Source organism: Anarhichas minor, unplaced genomic scaffold (assembly GCF_050575085.1).
Source record: "Anarhichas minor isolate MPS153535 unplaced genomic scaffold, ASM5057508v1 ptg000024l, whole genome shotgun sequence".
Taxonomy (NCBI): Eukaryota; Metazoa; Chordata; class Actinopteri; order Perciformes; family Anarhichadidae; genus Anarhichas; species Anarhichas minor.
This window is the reverse complement of record NW_027466470.1, coordinates 15,702,230-15,727,355: the sequence shown is the minus strand read 5'-3', so window position 1 is coordinate 15,727,355 and position 25,126 is coordinate 15,702,230. Positions and strand designations below refer to the sequence as shown.

General features: G+C 41.6%; 1 protein-coding gene across 1 annotated transcript in view; it reads left to right on the top strand.

Moving 5' to 3' along the window:
* The window catches only part of tnr (tenascin R (restrictin, janusin)), a 62,087-nt gene that overhangs the window by 13,538 nt on the left and 23,423 nt on the right, over nucleotides 1-25,126 (top strand). Inside the window, exons 9-20 of the mRNA XM_076098562.1 lie at nucleotides 3,618-3,768; nucleotides 7,471-7,649; nucleotides 7,947-8,037; nucleotides 8,425-8,525; nucleotides 9,725-9,827; nucleotides 10,598-10,687; nucleotides 12,267-12,400; nucleotides 12,650-12,779; nucleotides 15,687-15,953; nucleotides 18,675-18,794; nucleotides 19,171-19,314; nucleotides 24,947-25,066. Coding sequence (XP_075954677.1) covers nucleotides 3,618-3,768; nucleotides 7,471-7,649; nucleotides 7,947-8,037; nucleotides 8,425-8,525; nucleotides 9,725-9,827; nucleotides 10,598-10,687; nucleotides 12,267-12,400; nucleotides 12,650-12,779; nucleotides 15,687-15,953; nucleotides 18,675-18,794; nucleotides 19,171-19,314; nucleotides 24,947-25,066 — 1,630 coding nt within the window. The remainder of the gene's footprint in view (nucleotides 1-3,617; nucleotides 3,769-7,470; nucleotides 7,650-7,946; nucleotides 8,038-8,424; nucleotides 8,526-9,724; nucleotides 9,828-10,597; nucleotides 10,688-12,266; nucleotides 12,401-12,649; nucleotides 12,780-15,686; nucleotides 15,954-18,674; nucleotides 18,795-19,170; nucleotides 19,315-24,946; nucleotides 25,067-25,126) is intronic.

Below are 25,126 nucleotides of genomic sequence, written 5' to 3'. Positions count from 1 at the left end.
CCAATGTGAGACGACAGCACTATAGCAGGCTGAAGGACACGCGCACTGTCCTTGTGTGTGAGATGAACAGAAGGAAAAAACTGACTTTTTATTTTTCAAATTTCTCACTAATTCTAATCTATAAATGACTTTGAGTTTCTGTGTAGAAACGGGAAGAAAAATAACCGGATGGATTTAGGTTTTCTTGGGGTTTTTCCTCAACTTGAAGTCCATACCAAATTAGACAAGCGGATTGTCTTCAGCTTATTGGCTATTAGGTGGATGAGCCATTAAACCCTTTTGCAGAATAACCCTTGGTAAAACCATTGCAGGCCCAGGTTCAAAGCCAGAAAGCAAAAAGCTTTTTCTTTCTAATTCCCGCTGTAAACTCAGGTACTCACTGCACTCTAATCTCATGCCCTCTCACAGTAATTGGTTTTCTCCTTTAAGGTGTTCTCGGGGGAGATATCCTTTGGTCCGGCCTCAAATCTGATGTTAAGATACTTTTTTTGTGTTATTTCAATCCCTTAAAGGATAGAACATTTCTGAATTAAAAAAACTAATTTAATTTTATTGCTTTTAGCCTTCCTTTCTCTTTCTTCCTGATCTTTCATGTCTCTCTTCTTCTAGCACTTTCCATCCCTTTACCCTTTTTTCCTCCTACTCTCTTGTTTCTACTCTCCATCTACCACCTCTTGGCCCCCGAAGGTGCCCTCTGTCCTTTTCTTTCTCCTTCACCTCCGTCTTCCTCTCCATCCTCTTCTGTAAACGCTCCTCCCTGTATCTTTCCACGCGGCCGCTCCCTCGCTCCAGCCATGGGGGGAAATCCTATTACGAGTTGGCGCTCCCACCCCCTGTGGATTTAATCCAGCAATGGGGATTGTGAATTTTGACAATCTTGTAATGGAAGTAGGCATGAAAGCATTGGCCCATTCAAACAAACACTGAACTCACTCCTCTGTAAAAAAGGAAACAGAGGGAGAGAGAGTGCCGGCAGGGCCAGATTTGAGACCTGCCGGTGACACTGTTAGAAACAGCTACATTATACATCTGATGCTCCAATAAAACATCATACTGCCACACCATGTGATATGTTATATTTTGGGCTTTTTGTAATAAATAGATTAAGCTGGCCATAAGAAATATTCTCAGTAATGATTTATATCATTTGTGTGACTTTGTCAAGGACACAAGAGCTGTTTCAGTTTCCTGGAAGCTCCCTTTTTTAATTGTCATTGTTGGATGAGCTGCTGCAGGTTTCTTTTGAAAAAGCACACATGACACCTGCATTACCGTTGAGGTTTACCTGAAGCATTGTCATTCACGTTGAATAGTCAAGCGAATGTGCAAAGCCTACAGTTCACGACACATGATGAGGCTGTGCAAATATGTAGTGTTCTCTTTATACAAAGCATGTGTTCACATGACGTCTAACATGGACTTGACCTGATGTTAAAGCGTGCCTTTAACACCGTTCAGATGCACTTTGTGACTCTCTCCTTGACTCCCGGGAAGACGAGACGGTGTCAGGCAATAACGGAAAAATCAATCTTTATGGCTCATTTGAGCCTCTGAAGCTGCATCTTGTTGAAGGAATCAGGTGGTTAAGTGGGACATAAACCCCAAACAGCTTGTAATACTTTTATATCGTTTAAAGATATATTTAGTATCATTATTCATCTGCGTACCCAAATCAGAAAATATATTGTATCACTTACCTCTAGTGGTATCCAGCAATGTTTTATTTGCCCTGTTTTTTAGATCTCCCTCTCTGAGAAATTTACTATAATAAATATTCAACAACACATTTTTCCAGAAACAATGTCCCTGTTACTCCCGACAAACTTCACACCTAACAGTTTTAATTGAATGTACTTTCGGCAGAAGATATATGATATATATATAAGATATATATATATCTGTATGACATCCCACACTTGTCTATTTATATGCATTCTGAAGGACGTCAAGGCATTGCATGAAGAGAATCTAATTTCACAAATTGTCACAGACAATAATTATATTTTTTTCCAATAATACCAGTTAGCATCTCACTAGCATCCTTGCTGTGTTCCCTCATTATCCGTGTGTCAATCTGCTTCTCATAATGTTTGCAAAGAATGGGATATCGGGGAATATCTGTCAGATGTTTGTAATTTGCTTTCAGCGTGCAGTCGCTTGTCCAAAAATAAAATAGATGAATTTGGGCCTGCTGAGGTTTCAGTCATGCTGCTCTGAATAGAGAGGCATGTGAAGTTGTGGCTGTAGGATAACAGAGCGTCAGCAGACCTGGGACCAGCTTGACAAGCTGACCACTTGCCTTTTAACGGATCATGAACGCATACAATAATAAATAAATAAACGTAGCGCAATGAATCCGTCCAAATGTCACGGAGTGAAACTAATGTTTTCTCTCTTAAATTCTACTCTAGTAGGAGTAAGAAGTATTGCTATAAAACTACTCTGACAGGTACAATTTACTCAGAAATACATCAGAGTAAAGGTGACTCGTTACTACCCACCTCTGCCAAAATATTACAGCTATGGACTGAAAACACACTGTGAAGGTGTTGAAGTCTCAACTCCCACACAGGACAAGGCTGCGGTAACGACCTGCCAATCACGAGGTAGCCACGCCCTGAAGCAGACCCTGCTTTATCGTCTGTTGTACTCTAAATGGGACCATAAATCACAAAATGAACTTAAATGAAGACTTAAAACCAGCGATTGAGGCTACAAACTCATGTTCATAATATTTTGTGAGATAATACATCAAGTGAGAAGTAGAGTCATTTTTCTCTTAGACTTTGTTTCAGTTGAACTTAGTTTTGCAACAGGAGGAGTCGCCCCCTGATCGCTATTAGAAAGAATGCAAGTTTAAGGCTTTTTCGCATTGGCTTTACTTTTAAGACCCGGAGGTTACCGCCTGCTAATTACCGGCGACTGCCACATAGGAGATGGGAGTGGATATACTGTCGTTGATTTGTTCTGTATAATTTACCGTTCATCTGTATTATTATTGAGATTGAGGACCAATTGTTATTAGAAGATTACCGCTGTGTGTTACTGCCCACCCCGGTAATTTAGCTGAGGTGATTAAATGGATTACATCTCTAATTACAGTTTTGATTCAGGAAAGCAAGCAAGCTGTTATATGTTCTGTTTTAATATCAGCCTTTTCGTAGCGCAGGCTTTTTTTGGGGGGATCTTGGAGCAGCAGTAGGTGTAACATCTGTCTGTCGGCAGCAAGTACATGTGCAACACTGGCTCTCTGAGAACAGCTGGGAATAGCAGGCGCTCCATATGGATGAGTGACAGGCCTTTGGAAATGAACATGAGTGCTGCCTCGGCAGAATGTGGTGTGAGAAATATCACGATAGCATACATACAGTACGCTGCACGGATTGGGAACTTAATGTGCTAAACCAACCAAAAAATATTCAATTCTGTAAAAAAAAAAATACAGTTCAGAAAATCTACTGCATGAGTCACTGTTAATGTCATACTGATGGGGATACTTTTTATCTGCCAGATCTCCACTGAGAGAAGTTTAAGCCACACAGTATCTGGCATTTACTCAAAATATGCAAACATCTTGTTTTTGTTTTATAGTCCTTCTATCTCTGTGTTTTTCCCAGGACAATGATGGCGGGATGACTGCCCAGCTGCCCAGCACCATCACTTCCTTTGTTCAGACTGGCTTGAGACCAGGGGAGGAGTACACTGTTAACCTAGTGGCGCTCCGAGACCAGGGCCGAAGCCAGCCATTCACTGCTACTGTCGTCACACGTATGTATTCATGGGAACCGTAAAGATAAACTGTCACATCAGGATATGATGTCAACGATAAAATGAAAATACAGTCACATTTTCTCTCTAGGAAATATATAGACGCTATGTTTTCACAAACAACTGATTGTTGCTCATTTAGTCCAAAACATTTGATGCAATATAGCATACTTCAGAGGCTTTAAGACAAGTTACAAATGTGTGGCCTGAGGAGGACGCTTACAGCCAACTAGTCACTACCATTTTTAAATAATGCACGTACTATAATACCAAAGAAAGGTGTAATGCATGTGAGCAGCACTCCAACTGACATCTGTTTATTAAACCCAAGGTTATATCTCAAAGTTGCTTGTTTTGTCCAAACAACAGTCCAAAGCCTATCCATCCATCCATCCATCCATTTTCCTCCGCTTATCCGGGGTCGGGTCGCGGTGGCAACAGGCCAAGCAGGCTGACCCAGACCTCCCTCTCACCGGCAACATGTTCCAGCTCATTCTGGGGGATCCCGAGGCGTTCCCAGCCCAGCGTGTTCTGGGTCTTCCCCGGGGTCTCTTCCCAGTTGGACGTGCCTGGAAAACCTCCAGTGGGAGGCGTCCAGGAGGCATCCTAATTAGATGCCCGAACCACCTCAGCTGACTCCTTTCGACGCGAAGGAGTAGCGGCTCGACTCCAAGCTCCCTCCTGATGACCGAGCTCCTTACCCTATCTCTAAGGCTGAGCCCGGCCACCCTACGGAGGAAGCTCATTTCGGCCGCTTGTAGCCGCGACCTTGTCCTTTCGGTCACGACCCAGAGTTCGTGACCATAGGTGAGGGTAGGAACGTAGACCGAGTGGTAAATTGAGAGCTTTGCCTTTCCGGCTCAGCTCCCTCTTCACCAAGACGGTCCAGTGCAGCGCCTGCTTTACTGCTGCAGCCGCACCGATCCGTCTGTCGATCTCCCGCTCCATCTTACCCTCACTCGTGAACAAGACCCCGAGATACTTAAACTCCTTCGCTTGAGGTAGGCACTCCGTCCCCACCTGGAGGGAGCAATCCACCGGTGTCCGGCAGAGCACCATGGGCTCAGATTTGGAGCCTAAAGGTTTTAAATTTACAATGATTAAAAAAAACAGCAAGTCCTCATTGTTGACGAGCTGAAAGAAGCAAATGTTTGGCATTTTTTCCTTTTAAAAGGTTTAAATGATTAAACGAGTATCATAACAGTCCACAATTAAGTTTCTGTTAATCAGTCAATTGATTAACTTTTCATTTCAGCACCACATGTAGCATAGTATTCCCTGCCCCTTCTCACACACACACACACACACACACACACACGCAGCTAACTACCCTGGCATAAACAGTGAGACTCACCTTGACACATTTGTTGGTCTGCCACCATTTATGTCCCTGATATAAAGCTCACTGAGGTATTGCCCCCACTGCTCACCCTCTGACACTATTACTAGTCAGCTGTAATAGATCCAATTCAAACCTCGTCCATAACAATTCAAGCTCTGATGTCTGCAGTCAAAACACCATCAATTTCCTGTCAAGTCTTTTTTTTTTTTTTCATTTCGCTGGTTGTAATTAAGTATTGATAAATAATTCATGGAACTCGGTCATTCATTTTTCACGGCGGCAAACTGCAGGACACCTTATTGGATAAAGAAAGAGGAAAAGACAAATTTGAAGTCACTCAATTATTTATAACAAAGATTTAGCCTTCCTCGGAGACGGAGTGAGCGTGATGAGGAGTCGGAGGAAACCCGGAGGGAGAGGACAGCTGATGCGGGAGCAGGTTTTGAGCAACTGCTCTTCCTCAGGATGTTTTCTAGGACGAGACCCGAGGGACCAATTTCTAATACATCAAGGATCGGGGTGGACCGGCAATATGTCGAGACTTAGTGTGGGACGTATTTAGATCTCAAAAGCTTTAAGGAAGACTTTCTAGTCCTGTGTCGCTCAGTGTGTGAAATATATAATTTACATATGTTCCCTCTCAGGCCATCAACGGAGAATAATAATGCTATCGTTGCCACCACGGCGCTTTCAATTTAAAACGTCTGTTGAACTAAACAATTGTGTCATGTGCTATTTAGATTTGTTCCTCAATATTAAATGATTGTCACCTTATTTTAAACCTATTTGGATATTTCAAAAGCTAATTTATCATCAAACACTGTGCATACTTGTCATTTAAGTAGTAGCTTTGAGCCCCATTTAACTGCAGTAAAAACATCAATAAAAGTGTTGATTTACCGAGAACACAGCGGTCCGTTACAACGCCCACATTACTGCTGACGCCGCTCCAATCGGCCTGCAGATCGCGCACTCCATTTTCCCCTCACTCGCGATCAACACACCAAGTGGCCCTGGGAGCTGTGCTGTTGTCAGATGGGTGTTCCTCACAGTGTGTTTTCAGGACTTCACACCTAATAGATGTGGTTTTCCAGCAATCAGCATAGAGAGACTTTTATCACCGCTTATGTTTTACACCTTGCACAGATAAAGCCTACTGTCTCGGTGTGTGTGTGTGTGTGTGTGAGGTCTGATAAGCTTTACATGCTTGGCTGTCGGAGAACAGCTTTTTCAGATAACTAATCTACCACTGCATGGGCTTGAAGTTTTCCATTTTAGCTTCCCCTTTTCACACTGACTGAAATGTGTCCAAACCAAAAGTTGGCACCAAATGTTTCGTCAGATCAGAACTTGTTCTTTTGATTTTGTTTATTTTATCACGATTTGGCCAAGGCTGTATTTTATTCACGCCAAGTTCTTGTACAGCTATGTAGTTGTAGTAAGATAACATTTAACATTTGAGAAGTTTAGCTTCTAGGATTTTCTTGACAGACTTAGACGCCTGGAGGAAATTACTTCAAATTTCCCACAAACATCCACTTGAACCACCAGAATTTGGTGGTCAAAGGTCACTTTGGTCTCACAAAACACAAGCCATGAAACAAGAATTGATATGCTAATTTCACAAGAATGTCTATTAGGATAAAAATGATGAAGTGATGAAATGTATTACAGACATGGATGTGAAATGGCATACAACCGCGAGGCGGCAATTCTTGTTCTTAATCGTTAGTGATTCACAAAATAGGAACCCCTGCAATGGGTCACAACATAAATCTGGGTTAATTCTGCTGCACAAAATGTAATTCTTATCTCAAATCTATCTTAGTTTCTTGTAAAATATCAGATAGTTTTTCTTTTTTGGCCTTAAAAATATATTCAAATGGGACAATCTCAAAAGATTAGATGTCAAACTTGTAACTTTTAGACTCCTGACACCTCTGGTGAGAGGGGTCGCATGTAAACACTGCTTTATTTTAAAGGATCACAAGCCAGAAGTATGGTACACACTGTCTTATGTGACAGTAAACTGAATTTATCAAGGTTTTGGAGCGTTAGTTGGACAAAAGAAGCAATTTAAAAACATCACTTTGGACTTCTTGAAATTGTCACAGGCATTTTTCACAATTTGTATTGTCAAAATAATGAAGTTGCATCCCTCCCTAAGCGAGAATTATCTAAAAAGGTTTGACTAACTTACCATCTAACTAACTAACTATCTAACCAAAAATCAGGTGATTGTGTACAAAAATACCTAGACCAATTTTAAAAAAAAGTGCAGCAATAGATGGTGAGGTAAAGAACACATTGCAACAGGACTCTCAATAATTCTTCTTCTTCTGTCCTTGTTTTCTTCGCAGTGATCGATGGCCCCACTCAGCTGATTGTGCGGGATGTGTCGGACACCGTAGCATTTGTGGAGTGGACACCGCCAAAAGCAAAGATTGATCAGATTGTGTTACGTTACGGCCTGGTGGGAGGAGAGGGCCCACGGACCACCTTCCGCCTCCAGCCCACACTCAGCCAGTACTCCCTGCAGGTGAGCGGTGGCATGTGTGTGCAATTAATCACGTTGTGGTGTCACAGATCTGATCATACAGACACAAATATGTGGACTCACCTGCCATCTGGGGACAGAAAAGCCAGTCCTCACAACTTAAACCGTTTATCTTTGGGTTGAGAGCTGGCTTTGGGGTTATCACATTGTAAATATATTGTGTGTGTGTGTGTGTACGTTTGTCATGCTTGTTAAATCATCCCAGAATCTGCCTTCCCTCTGTGTCTGGAGATTACACAGACTAAACTGTCCCTGTGTTGTTGTTATTTTGTTCCGCAGGTTCTGCGTCCCGGCTCACGTTACGAGGTGTCCGTGAGTGGAGTGAGAAAAGGAAACGAGAGCGGCTCTATTTCCACTGAATTTACTACCGGTGAGGCCTGACAGCAAGTAGATAGTTGTGTGATAGTGGTGCGTGTGATCCTGTGCCTGCCTCCGAGTCAAGAGTTGATGATGTAAAACATACTGTTTATTCATATTGGATATATATGGAAGTGAACATCTGTTCAAGGTAATTATTGACCTTGATTGTGCAGGAGAAAGTAAACAACAAGTGAACTTCATCAAAATGACATCACTTTCAGCTCCATCTTGAGTACAATGTTCTTTAAACAGACATGTATAGCATCTGATGTACAGTAAGTGATGTCATTATACATACAGATCAACTGTAGTAATTAACAGTTGATAACTAACTGGATCTGTGTCTGATGATGTTTGCTTGTTCACGAATTGGTCTCAGTGTCCCCAACATTGTCAGCTTTATCGTTCTTCTCAGAGATCGATGCCCCCAAGAACCTGCGGCTCCTGTCCAAGAGCTCCACCACCCTGGAGCTTGAATGGGACAACAGTGAGGCTGAGGTAAGTAGACCTGGGTCCAAAAAGCATTTGCAGTTTATTTTCATAGTTTGCTTTTCAACCCATTTCAGTGATTATCAGGTCGGGTGTGAATCTTCGGTAAAACAAAGTGTGTTGTGTCGTCTTTTGATTGGTTGTTTTTAAAACTGCCTGTATTCTGATGTAGTAAATGGTCTTGAAGTTATATGCAGCTATTGGTGGTGGAGAGTAATTAAGCACATGTACTTTTATTTTTTACTGGTTTTGTATCTACGTACAGTTTTGTGGTACTTGTACTTTACTTTATTATTTTAGCTGTATAGTATTTTGCACATTGTATATGTATTTTCTAGTCCACTAACAATTTTAATTACTTTGCCGATTAAGATTTTACATTCAAAACATGAGGACATATGAAATATTATGCAATGTAATAGTTATAATAATCCAAAATAGACATTGAATTAGGCCGGTATAGATAAAATACTCCTGAAGGGCAAAAATTAGTACTTTAACTATTGATTCTTTTAAGTGCAGTTTGCTGAATATGCCTCTGTACTTTCACCTAAGTACATTTTTATTGCAAGACTAATGAAGCATTTATATATTGTGATATAAAGTAGGTTACATAAGTGTTTATTTTTCAAATACATGTCGTGGACTATTCTGACATACTTCAAAGCCTCCACAGTGTCTCAGCACAACCTTAGGTGCGCTTCATATCACTGAGAGTATGATAATTATGTCTCTTTTGTAAAAATAACAACCAAATTGCTCTGAATCCCTGGACGTTCTCCAACCCTCCATGACCCTTCCTGCATACTTTTTGAAGTTTATTGCCCCCAATTATCTAAATTCTTGTCTTGTTGTATTTTAGCACTTTATCATCACACACAGGTCGGTCTGCATTAGTCCGCAAATATCACTACGAACACATTTACTGGGTTCAAGTGGTCACTGAATGTTTTAATGTGGTAAATCAGGTTGTTTCACGCAGGGCCTCACTAAGTACACAACCAGACTTATGAAGCCAGTCTGTCATGATGTCTCTATTCATCCCCATGATTCTGCAGAGTGTTGGCAGAGAGACAGATATCGTGCTGCACTAATTCAAAATAAACCCTTTATTCTATGAACCAATTTAAAGCTGCTTTGACTCATAGTGAACGCGTTGTATTCCCTTCCCTTGTTGTAAGTGTTTAAATGTATATGTTTAAATGTAGGTGGAGGGCTACCAGGTGGTGTACAGCACTTTAGCAGGAGACCAGTATGATAAAGTCATTGTACCACGCAATGAGGGAGCCACCACTAAGACCTCCCTCACAGGTAAGCAGTGAGAAGTCATGTGTTGTGTTTTCTTTCATTTGCTTATTGTTGTTAGTCTATTTTTATTGAAAGGGGGTCTTTTGCTCACGGCAATGTTTTTTTGCTAATGCCTTGAGTATTATCACAATGCATCTAATGTGTACTGAAGAAGCTGGCTAGTGCCCTTGTGTTTAACATGGTGGGATTATCTCCAGAGCTAACATTTAGCTGACGGGACGACTGATTGTATCTATTGAGACGCTTGTTGTCCTGCGGGCGTATTGAAAGGCTGTCAGAAAGAAGGGGTCAGCTGGGATGTTTTTTTTTCTGAAAGGCCACAGTGCTGGAAAGGTCACGTCCGGCATAAGAATAGAAGGAAAAGGTCCTTGTGTTATTGTGTTGGGCCATTGCAATCGATGCTGCCACCACCCTCATTCCTTCTCTGTCACTCTCACTTTCTCCCTGCTGATAATCTCTGTCACACTCTCGCTCATTTCTATTCCTCATTACCTTATTTCTGTAGCTTGAGAATCTCTGGGGATGTCCTGAATTGATTTTAAACTGATCAATTATGCTGTTGGCAAAAAAAAAAGCGCGTTTCTTCAGAAATCATACTCTTGTACATGTAAATTTGCTCAAGACCTCATCGCCGATGGAGAGCTAACTTGGGCTATGAGAAACTACAATGTAGTTGACATGCACTCTGCTTCAGAAGGCGAGTCCGTGTGATGTTCCTTCTTGCTGTATCGTGTGTTACATTACTAACCGCTCTTTGTGTCTTTGTGCCTCAGACCTGCTGCCAGGCACAGAGTACGGGATCGGCATTTCTGCCATGAAAGGTAGCAACCAGAGTACACCGGCAACAATGAACGCCAGGACGGGTGAGTGGATTACTGTTTAGACTCCACTAATGCAAGTAGAACACACTAAGTGAATCACAGCAGCGTTGTACTAGAAAGCTTCACAGCAGGCTGGTCAGTGCTCCTGTTCCAACCATTAAAAGACATTTTAGTGGCATTAAGCAAATCAGATTTTGGCAAGACTTGTGCTGTTTTAGGGAGAGGGAGTTTTATATCACTAGCTGGGGTCAAAGTTCCCATTACGGAATTTTAAAGCTGTAATAATGAATACCATTAATTGCTAATGGCCCTCTCTTTACCTCAGCACTTGATCGGCCATTTTAATTTTTATTGTGTTTAGGTGGAGAGACAAAAAAGATCCCATTCAACCTTCTGTTTGAAATGTTAGTGCACGGAGGTGCTTCAATAATCTTTCCCGTAACGTTGACTGTCGAGCACATCTTCCCTCCAGTTGCAATCATTTTAATGGCTGAAGGTATTTTTGCACTTTGCTAAATTATGCCTGCATTTGTTTTACGAACAAGCACTTTCTGTCCCACTCTTTGAACTTTAAAAATGAAATTCAGCTATCACGTCATTTTCAAATAGCTTTAAATAATATGACAACATCTCCTGTCTGCTAAGTTTGAGTTGCTGAAAGTGCAAAGCATCATTTCTACTTACAGTGGATTTAGTTGAAGTTCTTTCCGTCTTACTTTCCCCCCCCCCCCCCCCCAAAAAAAAAAAGTCTATTTGACAAGAAGCTCCCAAAACATTGAGGGTTGCAGTAGAGGACTAAATGAGAATCAAACATTGATGATCCATTGGGCAAGTTGGGTCATTGCTGCAGGAAAGAAAATGGCAATCATGAGAACAAAACTAATACCAGAAGATTAAACACAGAACGTGGGATCATTATGTTAATACGGAGGAAGAAGCTGACTCTTACATTTCAATCAGGAACGCTCCTACTTTTGATGTCAGTGCTTCATCAAAGACGAGGATAAACAGTAGATATATACGGAAGAACGAGTTCTTTTTCTGCTAAAATGTTGCACAATGTTGGAGCACATCTCTGGCATTTCACCAAAACTAAAATGTTTCCATCAACACAATTTATAAAAGAAAATGTAAGGTTGTGACATTCAACAGCTGCTTTTCCTTTCTTTTTTGTATGCGGAATACAAAAATACAAACCATAAGAGAATGAGGCAATAGAGCAACAAACAGAAAACATACCAGAACATAACATTATAACTTTAGTAGTCGACAGAAATAAAGCTTTGTGAACTTTTCACGGAGATCATTTTTTGGGGTAGCCCAACCAAAGGGAGGGCAAAGTACATTTAAAAAGTAAGTGATAAATAAATTGAATTAAATAAATATCTTTCCTCCTATTGTCTGGCGTTTCAGCTCAGCTGTTTTATTTGGAATTTGAAAATGTGCACATGAAGACACTTGGATGGAAAAGTCATGTAATATCTTAAATCCCCTCCCCCTGTTGGTACACGCCCACTCAGGCGGGTAACTAACCGCGTTAATGTGCTCGTGCTGGGTGTTCCTTTTTTTTCACATTTTTGTTTGGAAAGCATTTTCTTAAATCTCGTTTCCTTTACATTAGGCCTGGATGTGCCCCTGGATCTAACTGTGATGGCTTCGACAGACAACACCATCACTCTGGTGTGGGGCGTGGTCCAGGGCCCCATCGACCATTACAAGGTCACCTACACATCCTCCTCTGGCCTCACTGCTGAGGTAAAGAAGTGAACGGATGAACGTTGAATATAAATAGCTATGCGCGTGTATACTGGACACAGACGCCCAATACTCGTCCAATACAAGGCTATGACCTTTTATTATGAAGTAGTCTGGAAGTGCCTAGAGCAGTCCTATTGAATTTGTGATTTTCTGTCTTGTATGATATAACGATCCTGTTCAGCACTTAGTGACTTATGTCTGTGAAAGGCACTATATAAGTGATTGAACCGTGCCTTCATTTTCCAGCTGAATGTGCCTAAAGACGTAACCACCACCACTCTGACCGACCTTGAGCCCGGTACCGAGTACACCATCACTGTGGCAGCGAGAAGAGGACGGCAGCAGAGCACTGCAGCTACCATAGATGCGTTCACAGGTAGAGAGTCTATTCAAGTGTTATGTACTCAAACAGGTAGACAGTGTTATTTTCGTCTCCCTTGTCCGTGTTACAGTCGGACAGAAACTTTTTTTTCTCGAGGATCAAGGTTGCAGTACAGCTGCTGATCCACTCAACTATCAGACAGCGCCAAGATAAATTCACTCCAGTGTTTTCTTTGCTCAGATAACGACATGGAAAGATCAGCCTATTACTGCACAAAGCTGTGCAGCAGTTTGAACAACAGTGGCGCGTAATGAAGTTGAACAGTGAATATAATGAACTAAAGTGTGGCAGCAGGTAAGGTGAGTCGCACTAAAAGAAAATGGAAGACGTTAAAAGGCATCGCAGAAGCAATTAGGGGAGGTAAATTATTCACGTCGGCTAATGAGCTTGTTACAAGTGTTCCGTAATTGCGCCTCCGTTTTGCATCCGAATGCGTTTGTGTCTCTTGTTTGTTCTGATTCCTTTTCAACACCACACCCTCTCGCTTGCGCTGCTCTTCTTTCTCAGTTCCCTCTTTCTCTGAGAATTTCTTATCACAACAAGTTGTGTGTAGCCGTCCAACTAAATGTGGGATTGCCTGTCAATCTACCCGCCGCTGTTGGTTCTTGGTTATTTCTACAGAAAGCCTGATGTGATCACCAGTTGCACAAAGCATGGCGTCAGATGGGATAGGCACAAGCTTACCTGCTGGCAGATTTGTCACTCTTTTCTTCACCTCTCTCATCATCACCACCATCATTTCTGTGCTTCTCCACTGTGACCGTCGTGGCAGTTGTCACCATCACAACCGTCATCATCATCATCTTTTAACACATCTCGAACCATCTGGAGAGGAGAGATGAGCGACTGATAAAAAGACAGATGACGAGAATCAGAGGAAGAATTATTAATTACCCGTCATCTACTCATCCACTGTTCACTTGGCCATATTGGCAACATCTGTCTGCCTCATCACCGGGGGGAAAAAAGTTTGATCTTGAACTTTGATCAATATATCCATATAACTCAGAGTAAGCCAAAGCAAATCCGAAAACCTAGCTCGGTCGAGAGCCCTATCCTGGGGAGAAGAGACTCTGCTCTTCTCTCAGCATGATCTCCAAGATCCGCTTCCCTGCTTGCCATTTGTTCACCTCCCTGATGAGGAGATCAGCTCCAGGTGTGTCTCTTCCCAAACCCTGATCTCTTTGTCACTGAATATGAAGCTCTGCCACTTGCTGTAAGAAATTGTCTGCAAGCCTATCATTATTCATTTGTCGTTGCTGCCGTGTTTTTACGCTCTATCACCCAGAAAGCACTAGAGGATTTTTAACTCATTAACAATATGTATTCATTTACATCTCATTATAATGGGTTAATTTGTTTGTTTATTCATGTATTCTTATTCGAGGTAAGGTTTTGTAATACTAATAGCAGCACGAGTGAAAACCATTCCATAAGGAGAAATGTACTTTATTTTAGCTAGCGAGGCCACGATATCCTAACTTTTGGTCCATAGTATAGGACTAGCTTAAAAAAACTAGATTTCCCATCATGCAACACATACTAGCATTTTTTCATTAGATCTTTGTTGCCCATGGATGCATGAGAATACAACTGGGATGCATGAAGCCAAGAAGGTTTGCCTGTTACAAAAATCCAATGCATCCATGGGTCCATAGAGCTAGCGCACTAGCATTTGCTTTAATCCCGCTTCCGAGCCGCTCTGTAACAGCTCGCTCACATGAACGGTAGTTAGTTATAACTCTGAATTTGTCTGCATTTTACAACTTTTAGAACCTAATAATTTAAGGGCGACTGAAGTGTTTGCCCTGTGAAGTTGATTTACCTAAAAAAAAAAAGAATCCACTGAGTTACAGGTGTCTCTTTCTCAATATAAGTCTATTGAAAAACGTTGTTTTGGGCCAAATGTGATCACAAGATGGACCTAGAAGTTGTAATTCCACAGACTGGCCACTGTGTCTTCAAAGCCCGGTGCTCTTGTTCTAGCCTAATAAATGCCCTTTTAAGCTCCCCCCAGTTTGTAATGCAGCTTTCCATTATAACTTCAAAGTCCACAAGCCCAAATCGGGAAAACTGCAATGACATTATCATGTTTTTTTTTTAGAAATTCCTTTAGAGACAGAGAAGACATTATACAATCTTTTTTCACAGGCAAAGTCACACTTCTCATGATTAGTATTCTGACCTTTATCTGTAAAACCATCATTAAAACCTACAGTTATCAATTCACATTACCTACTGTACATTGCCTCTGTGAGGTCATTGTAGCTGCAGTTAACTGGCTTGCTGAAGGAAATGCACCACAAAAAGCAGCTATTCGCCAATAAAAGAGAAGAAGAACTTAATTGCAGACCAGTGTTAACTGCGCAGGTTTCAAATGATGATTGATTACAAATAAAACTCCACAGTTTAATCTGGCTAAATCAGAAAAGGTGAAGTCAATGTCACTGCATTTATACGTCCACACATGGCTGATTAAATTCCAATCATGTTGCATTTGTTGCTGCATCATCTGCTACACTGGTTCGTATTCATTACATCATCTCTCCAGGTCATACATTTTGACAACGGCATCTGCTATCATCATCATCATTCCTCCATTTCCTTATTGTGAACAGTCCCATCACATCTTCATCTTTACGGCGGATAATCTCATCACTTCCACATGATTGTGGTCTTCTCTGACTCTCACCTGCCCCATCAAGATTATGCCCAAGGCTAATTTTCTTTATTATAAACGATCTATTACACCATCCAGGACTGCTTCCATCCATCACTGACATTGCTTGTCTGTCATCTCCATAACGATGGCAGCTGTTATCTTTTCTTTCATCGCTGTTTCTTGCTTGTGGTCGGCTTTCTACCTGTCCTTGAAAACTCTGCGGTCCCTCGTTCCTCCAGGAATCAGGCCCGTAACCCACCTCTACTTGTCAGAGGTGACTTCAGACTCGGTGTCGGTGGCGTGGAGCGCCCCGGCACCGCCCGCTGACCTCTTCATCCTGAGCTACAGCTCCGCAGACGGGACCGACACCTCTAAGGTGACGCTGGACGGCTTCAAGACGAGGTCACTGGTCCAGGGGCTGCTGCCGTCCACTCAGTACACCGTCAGTCTGATCACGATACAGGGGGACGTTACCTCTGACCCCATTACAGCGTCGCTCACTACAGGTGAGCTGCTTGATTTCATGTGTAAGTGGTATGAAAGGTAACTCAGGGAAGACACACACGAGGATGAATAAGCATGAGCAGCACAATAAAGGCTTTGTTTACGAGATCTGTTTTAGTAGTTGCGCAACCTTGCATCATACTGTTTGTCTATGCATGGATGAATTGTTCTGTACCTATGAACTTAATGTCACGTTTAGGGCTGCAACTAACAATGATTTACATTATAAATGAATGTGCAGATTGATTGGTTGTTTGGTCTATAGACAATAGTGACAATATGTCCATAACGATGCAGCAAATCCTCACAACAGAGAAACTATAACTACTCTTCTTTTTAGGGTTTGTTGAGACGGGAGGAACTGGAATGTCCTTGAATCCTATTTAGGATGAAGGTTGGAATCAGTAGAGAAAGGGAAAGAAAGTGGGGAAACACTGTGGCAAGTGTGAGGTAAAGTGGGAAACTAATAAGGAGATAAATTGGCATAAGAAATGGAAACACAAAGTGATTTTGAATGAATATGTATTTGCAAAAATGCTTGTTTTAGCATCTGATTTGCACAGAACCACAGCAGAATGAGTTTTGTAATTAGAGATCTGCCTTGGAGGTGTTTTCCTTTCTAATTCCTTGCCAGACTTGCAGACACAGCCCCAAAAATACACGCTTGTTATATTCTCCTGTGGTATCGGATGACTGAGGTTTGCCACACAGATGGAATTTGTGTCTATAGCCGCCGTGTATAACGATCCAGTGCTGTTTCGTGTTCATTCTGAACTCATTGGCAATCATAACATTTAGGGCTATTTGAGAAACGTTCTAATACAGACGAGGACAGAGGAAAGAAGAATGAGAGAGGGGGAGGAAAGGTGCAGTGTGTGGGCTGAGCTCATATTATTACTGTAGTGTAAGAGAAGAAGTCGTGTGCTTTGTATTGTTTTCTGTCTTATTCATTTGAATTTAGTCTTTTCCTTCTAGGCTTCCCTTTATTCTGTCTCCTCTCGCTCATTTACAGTTTCTCTATCGTTTCTCTCCATTTCTTTCGATTGATATCCTCCCACTGCGCCGCAATGATCCTCCACACCTTTCTCTGTCTTTGTTAACATGTTATACAGAATTACCACGTCATTTATTTTAGCTGCTAATTGGCTTCTTGTCTGAAGCCTTCGTCTCAGAAACATTTCTTTTGATTACGAGTGCGCTAATTACATCTGGGAAGAGAATGAATGAGAAGAGAGGGGTCAGTGGAACAACCTGCCCGAGAAAGAGACAGCGGGCAAAATTTGGAAGAAAGGAAAATCCCCAAAAGAGAAACAAAGAGAGGACTGAAGACAAATGCAGAGGAGAGGTGAAAGTGAGCATTGGACAATAGAGATATTAACTTTGCATCAGTGGCAGAGACACCTGCATGCTGTCATCTAATTACTGTGCCAGTTTCACATAATACCTTGGCAGCTTCGAGCACTCTCTCTCTCGCTCTCTTTACATTCACCCACACATGATGCTGAGCAGGTTTTGAGGGTGAAATTGGACAGGGATTATGAAACAGATGTACAGTATTTCCTGCACCTGTCTTTAGACTGCGGTGATGCTTTGATCTCGCATGTTTGAATGCGAGCGCTGATGAGAGACTGCACTCTGTCTTTCCTTGTGTAATTAGGGATGCTTTTAGCATTGCATTTGAAATTTTCTGCGGCCCAATTTTGAACCAGATACAGTAGGTGGTTTGTTATTTACCAGACTTTGATAGTCACTCTGTGCGGTCAGTTCAAAGGGTGCGTTAATGTCGCTCAGCCCGATGGCCACGTTAATTTATTATGCTTACACAGTGCTAATTGAAGTTGTTGTTCCGGGGGGGGTCAGGTCAATAGCGGTAGATATTCTGCAACTGCTCCCATTCAGACCCTCTCAGGAAGCTTCATGAGAAAATGCTAATTTGCTGCCGTTATTCTGGCCAAGGCAAACATTATTAGTCAGATATGCATGCATGGCTACTCCTGTATGTCATAAAGGTTGAATTTAAATCAAGCCCAGGAGTTATAAATTGCCCCCTCTGCTTGTGAATAATAGCCATTATTCTTTTCAAAGACGAGCAGAGCAGTTGGTTTACAAGCGCTGCCTGTTTCGCCTCTTGTCCACACCAAGAGATGGACGTGATCTTTTAATCTCCTCCACCCTTTTTTGTCTTTTTCTTTCCCCCTCTCTAACTTTCTTTATCCCGCTTTTTTTTCCTCTTGCAGCTAAGGACCTGTCACCAGTTTTAATTGTTTGCTCACATTGTTTTCGCCCTAACCTTTTCCATGGCTGCTCGATAGTCTCCGGAGGCACATGAAGCAAATTGTCTGCGGGGGGGGGGGGGGGGTAAATCTCCTCTGAGTAAGCTTTGCTCAGTCTAATGCTGCCTTATTGTGTTCTTTTACAAGCTATATTTCTACTGGAGTATCGTTTGATGGTGTTTGTTTATTTATAAATGTGTGTGCTTTAAAAGACCAAGGACAGGTCTGTTTATGTAAATATGATGAAGAGGAGATTAAAAATGGACAAAGCAAGGGTTGCTTTAAATACTTTGGTATTCAACACCACTGATCCTTTAGATTTTTATGTCGATTCCTGAACTCTCGTTGTAATGTGCTCCTATTGTACCTCTGGGATCAGAGTAAATTCTCCCATGTTTTCCATTGTGGGCCCTTTTGATTCATTGCTAACACACATCCTCTCCCTTCCAGGCATGGACCCACCTAAAGAGATGACTGTGTCAGATGTGACGGAAGACGCAGTGACTATCTTTTGGATCAAACCGCTGGCTCCATTTGAATACTATAAGCTGTCCTACCAATCAGCCAGAGGTAGCATATCCTTTATTTTACGCCTGTCTTCATTGCATTATAATAACATGATGTTTAATACGTTGGCATACACGCCGGCACTCTGCGTTCTCATGTTTCAGCTAAATGAACATGGCATTTGTTGTAGCAGGTCTCTCTGATGAAAGATATGTTGTAGCAGGGAACCCTGTTACACACACTGTTGTATCTAATTCATTGATAACATTTTATCAGTGAAATGTAATATTATTCTTAATTAAAATGCTGTATTTAATAATTATTCCATAAAAAAGTAATTAAATATTTAGCCACGTGATTCAAAGCACACACCAGTTACCTTGTAGCTGAAGAAATGTAAGATCGGAGCGATAGCAACACTTCTGATGGTGTCCTGCAGGTCGAGTGGACAGCGTGGTGATGGACAGCGATGTGACCAACTACACCTTGTCCAGCCTGTTTCCTGCTACAGAATACGACATCAGCCTCAGCGCTGTCAGGGGGAGTCAGGAGAGCAAAGTGGTCAGCACCTCCATCTTCACAGGTAGGAGTTGATGAGGAAACATTATTAGGGGCGAATAGAATGGAAGAGAATACACTGTGAGAGGGGGTGGGACATGGATGAAATGTTTGCTGGACTCTCAGACCAATTGTTCTTTATACAACAAGAATAGCTGCGCGTTGGGATCCACTGTATGTGCCAGAAAGAGCAACACACACACACACACACACACACACACACAGACGTCAGACAAAATCTAAGGGTACAGCTGACATTGCAGGAGGTGCAATCCTTACTGCTGCAATAGATGAAACTGTCCACTCCATGACCCAGTAATTGGTAACTTACTCCCAGCTCCATTTCACTCTCCTCTATCTCTCTGCTTCCCTCCCCTTCTTTCCTATCTCTTTATACTTAAGCCTCACCTCTCCAATGTATCGTCACGCCTCTCTCTGTCTCTCAGTGTCCTTCTCTTCTCTATCCTCCATCGTTCTGTCTCCCCTTTCCATTTCCTCTCCGCTTTCCATTCTTTAATCTTCTCTCTTGGTGTCTCTCTCTCCACAAATTTCTTCCCGATTCGTCAACATACGTAAGAAACCTCAAGCTCCCTTGCTTTCAGACTCTTTACTTGGCACTAAATCACAAGTTATGCATGTAAACACCGTTGGGAACGGGACACCGTTCTTCCACTAACACACTCTCCCAGTGCTATGCATAATAATCTCCGTTGTGTGTTAGAGACGAAACAGCGAGAGAGCTAAGGAGAGCCCAGGATAGGAGGGAGAAAAGGGGAGCAGGAGGTGTGTTTGCATGCCAATGAGACCCAATTCACCAGCAATCCAGTGAGAAAAGAAGAAGCAAAAGAGTCTCTCACCTTCTCGTGTGTGTCTTGCTCTTCCTCCCCACTTCTTTATCATCAGCTTCTTCTTTCAACAATCCCTGTGTACTAACAATAAGCAGAGCCGTCAGGGCTGTAATAGCCTGAAAAGAACATAACTCCAAAGTCAAGCTTGTTAGAAATGGTAAATAACATTTTTCTCACATCGCACAATGCCCGGGACTTTTTAATGCCGCTTTCAACAACAAAACAGAAACAGGGGATTTGGAGCAGTAATCCAGCAGTGCCTGGCCAAGTATGTAATGACTTGAATAACGCTGGAATTGCTACTTACTTGACTTCCGTAATCAATTATTGTCAGAGGGGACGAAAAAAGCAGGGAGCCATATTTCATTGTGTTAACACAGCAGGTACCGCTAATCTAAGATGAATTTCGGAGGGTTGACACTAAATAGACTATGTGAAGGTCTATTTAACGGAGTGCTAATAACGGTGCTCATTGGCAAAGTATCAGGACCCCTAGTGAAGTATTACTTGTCCCAAAACTTAAGTTGGAAGAGAGACCATTTAGTCCCCCCCGACTTTCTTTTTCATATTCTACAAATACAGTACAGTACTCTACATTCACAAACTAAAATCAGCATCGAAAAGTTCAGTACCGCTCACATGCAGAATAAAAGCATGAGTACAGATATAATGTTTGCATGGCTGTGGCCGCAAGTATTAGTCTGAGTATTGCGCCACAGACACATCCAGTGTAGCTAAGAGTGGAGAACACTCTCACACTGATAACCTGCTTTTTGTATACAGGGAGGCAGTACAGCTTCCACAGTAATGAGAGGGGATGTAGAGAAGGACTGGGGAGTAAAACAGCCCAATGTGTCTCACTAACTGTACTGTCTGCTGCAGTGTGGTCGACATAATGGACACAGCACACAGCAGACTGACCTCACGGTCCACTGTCACAGCTGAGGGTTCGTCTGAATATACTTGTATTCTCATTTAAACAGGATTGTAGTGCTAGGAAACACATTGGGTCCATGTTTACTTTCTGTCAGCTGATGTCATTCACCTAAACCGTAACCGGAAATACACCGTGACACATTTAGAATGTTTAAAGAACTGTAACATTGTACATATATTGTATAGTTGTAACATCACTACTGTTAGGAGTAACAGTTTCTGAATACGGACTGTGTATATTTCCAAGGATTGATCATTTTGATTCTTTCACACATTTATATAGCACCTAGACCTGCTTTATAATAAGAGAAGACGTGAAAATCCCCCTGTTTACAATATGGGACCTTTAATAATCTCCATTTATAACAATCTTCATGTGCCCAATTGTCCCCCATGAAATCAAGGTTGTTATCAAAGCCGTTAGCAGGCTTATGAACTGTATCAACATTAATTGTGTGGGCAAGCTAAACTACAAAACAATCTGTTAGTTGTTACTTAGTGAACGTGCAGTGCAAGCTGATGTCTGTACACTCTGTTTGTTGGGGAGGGAAAAAACACAAACAAAGTTACAAATCTTCATCACTTGTTTTAGGATCTTTAGACATTCAAAGCTGAGTATCCGCTTGTTCTGTCAGTCTGTGAATTTAACATTAAGTTAAGTGAGTTCTGCAGCCAAAGAGGAGACTTGGAGCTCTCAATGTGCTCCTTTAGATGATATCTGATACCTTCAGCTTCAATTGCCAGACGTGACTTGCTAGATGTTCGTCATCAGACAACCACATAGCTTTCACCACTGAATATTATACAATAATGGAAATAAGGTAACCATCACGACATTGGTCTGTTTTTTTATACACAGATGAATTATCAAGTTCTTTTTAGCTGACTTCAAGAAAAATACTAATTAGACCTTCTTCCCGAGAAATCGACTTCCTGAGCTTCGAGCTGCCAGAGACAGAGGGTCCATAAAGCCAGCCTAAGGGAGGACAGGGGTCAGACCCAGGATAACTGACTGGACCTGCTTGGTTTTTAGCAGAGCCTAAAGCAGTGTCACTGCTTTAATAATGTCTCTGGGTTTACCTAAGGATTGCACACCTTAATATCTGTAGTCTCAAGATCTCTTGATGCCACTCAGAAATGATTATCTAATGTGATTGATGTTTCAGAAACACATCTCAGTTAATGACTCTGAAGTAGCCGTACCTGACATGAGCGGAGGTGTTGATATATATGTTCAAAGCCACATTCCAGTTCAGATCAGAAATCCAGTTATAAAAGCCCTTCAGCTCTTAAATTCACCTCACATCAAACCAGTATTTATTGCTTTTTTTCTGTAGACCCCCAAGCTTTAATATACAATACGCTGATGATATATGTGCCGTGCTTCAGAGAGTCACTGATGCTGATAGAGAAATACTTTTAGGCGGATCCATACAGCTCTTCGACCTGTGCTCGGAAAAAGCGATTACTTGTTGTAAGCATGTATTATGTAATCATGTATTTGACTCAGATGATGACCTGGCCTACCAATAGCAGCCTCATGCATTGAGCATATTGACACAGATGCCAGCGAGAGCTTCTCTTGGGGCTTATCCATCCCTGTTGGTTTGAAGTTAACATCATTTAGTGGATATAGCTATGGTACGTGCGGCAATAAAATCAACAGAATGAATACCGTGGACTCAGAAACAAGGTCACAAGAATAAGTAGATTCAAATAAATGACACGCTGCGACCAAAACAAGATTTATGAACTAAAGCGTGATGGCAAGAAATGATTGGAATACCTTTAACGGAATATTCGTTAAGTAAAAGCAAATAATCCTTCCTATATAAAATCAGATGGTGCATTCATTGAAATTGCTAACTTATCTCAATGATCCCTTTACTGAAAAGGTTGACAGTCTTAAGACTCGATATGAATACCTCAAATGGCAAATTCTCTAAAGAAACGAATTGAAGAGTTTATCATAAAAAAATAAAGCTGTAGGTTTTACCTCCAACCACTTCTACTGGAGGAGATAAAAAATACTTCTCATATTAGATAATAAACAGTCTGGACTGGATAACCTTGATGGTAAATTAATACGAATTATAGCTGATTACATTACAAGACCTTTATCTCACGTATTTAACCTTCACCTGAAAGAAAGGCACGGAAAGAACTGTAGTACATTCAATGGGGATTACAGCAGACCAATTAGTATTCTTCCTGCTCCTAGTAAACTTTTCGATAGACTAGTGTACGATCACATTTTGAGGTTTTTCCTCTGTCAATGGCCTTAATTCTGAGTTTCAGCATGCCTGAGAAGATATCAACTCTACCTGTACCACCTCAACACAGATGGCTGATGACTGGCTGAGTCAAATAAATGACAACAAAAATTGTCTTGCTTGACTTCAGTGCTGCTGTCGATGTGAATGACTATGAGTTACTCCTGAAAACAACTTTTGACATGTGGCTTCAGTGCAAACCTTTCTCTCTGGTCCTGAATCTTACGCACCGGGGCTTGACTTTCAGATACAGATCCGAGCATGTGAGCGTGATGCAGTGTGGGGCTCAATCTGCGATTCACCGGTGCAATCAGGAGATGGAGAGCGATGATTGGATTATCACTGGGACTGATGAAAGTGGATGACCTGTTTATTTTATTTCTTTATTGGCCATCGCTACTCCATCTCCATTGCCGGTCTAATTGACTTGGCAAACCTCCATTAAATTCACTTAAACCTTTTTGCAATTAAAGTAATGATTTTAATCAGGTTTGTCCATCTGTTGTAGAGATAAGAAAGACCCAAACTCACTTGGTGGTGCTAATGAGCGCAGTTCTTTTTTTTCTTTTTTTCTGATGAGGGCAGGGCAATATTAATTACCTCGTCTGGGCCGAGCTTTTGGAGCACATGCAGTGTTCTGTGTTCTCCTGCCACGCTCGCTGCCGCACTGCAATAGCACGCCTGAGGAGAAATTGGGGTTGAAACACCGAGGTTAAAGGTATAATTAAATTCAAACTCAATTTTGGCATGTCCAGCAGTCTGAGAATGAAATCAGGAAGAGGGTGGGCAAACAGTGGGCTCGGGAGAGTAGCTGAGACTCTCCACAGCCTTTTTTGACTGCATCATTTCTCTTTGATGTGTGTTAGCATTGAGGAAACACTGATCCAAATGACAAAGAGAGTCATTATAAATCAGTATGAATGCAAAGCACTTCTGTGTCTGGGCCTCTATAATTACAACTAAGATGTGGATTGAATAACGGTTTTCCGTTTCAAATAGTACTCCGTTCAAAATTGTTACGGTATAATTGATAGTTTATGTCTCTTTGCAATTCTACCATAATACCAGCATTACAAAAACAAAATCGCAAATATTTGCTGATGAAAGCAACTATAACACAGCTCCATAGTTTGTGTACAAATTAATTGCAGAGTAGTATTCCAAAATAACTGAGATGCTGTTCACACTAATTGGGTTTTTCTGAAACTTTTTTGTGTTTTCATTTTAAGGATACTAATTAAATAAGAAATCCTGCAGCATTCAGCCGGTAAACAAATTGTATTAATATTAGCATTAGACCTGAATCAATTGGTTGATCAATCTATTAGTCCAATAACATTCAATTATTCAACGATTTTGGTAATTGATAAATCGTTTTTCAAACATTTTTAGCAACAATGATTCTGTTAGGAAAAAAGCAAACACGTTGACTTGGTACATGTCCTGCAGTCAGTGGACCTTTTGTAGTTGATCCACAGCTGTCACATCAGCCACGTGTCACTGATAGCTTCTCAGTAATCTGATCTCTTGGAATGAGCACGTTTCGGCTCTTGTTTTTGTCAATACATAGGGCTCATACTTTTGTCGTATTCTGTTGCAGCGATGGACATGCCGGCTGAATTGACGGCTCTCAACATCACTCCACAAGGAACCCTGCTGAGGTGGAATCCACCTGTTTCCATTGTGGACAACTACGTGCTGACCCTCACACACAACCAGGGTGAGTTATCCAACTCTGTCATTCAGAGGCTGTTTATTACATAATGAATGGATGAGTTGA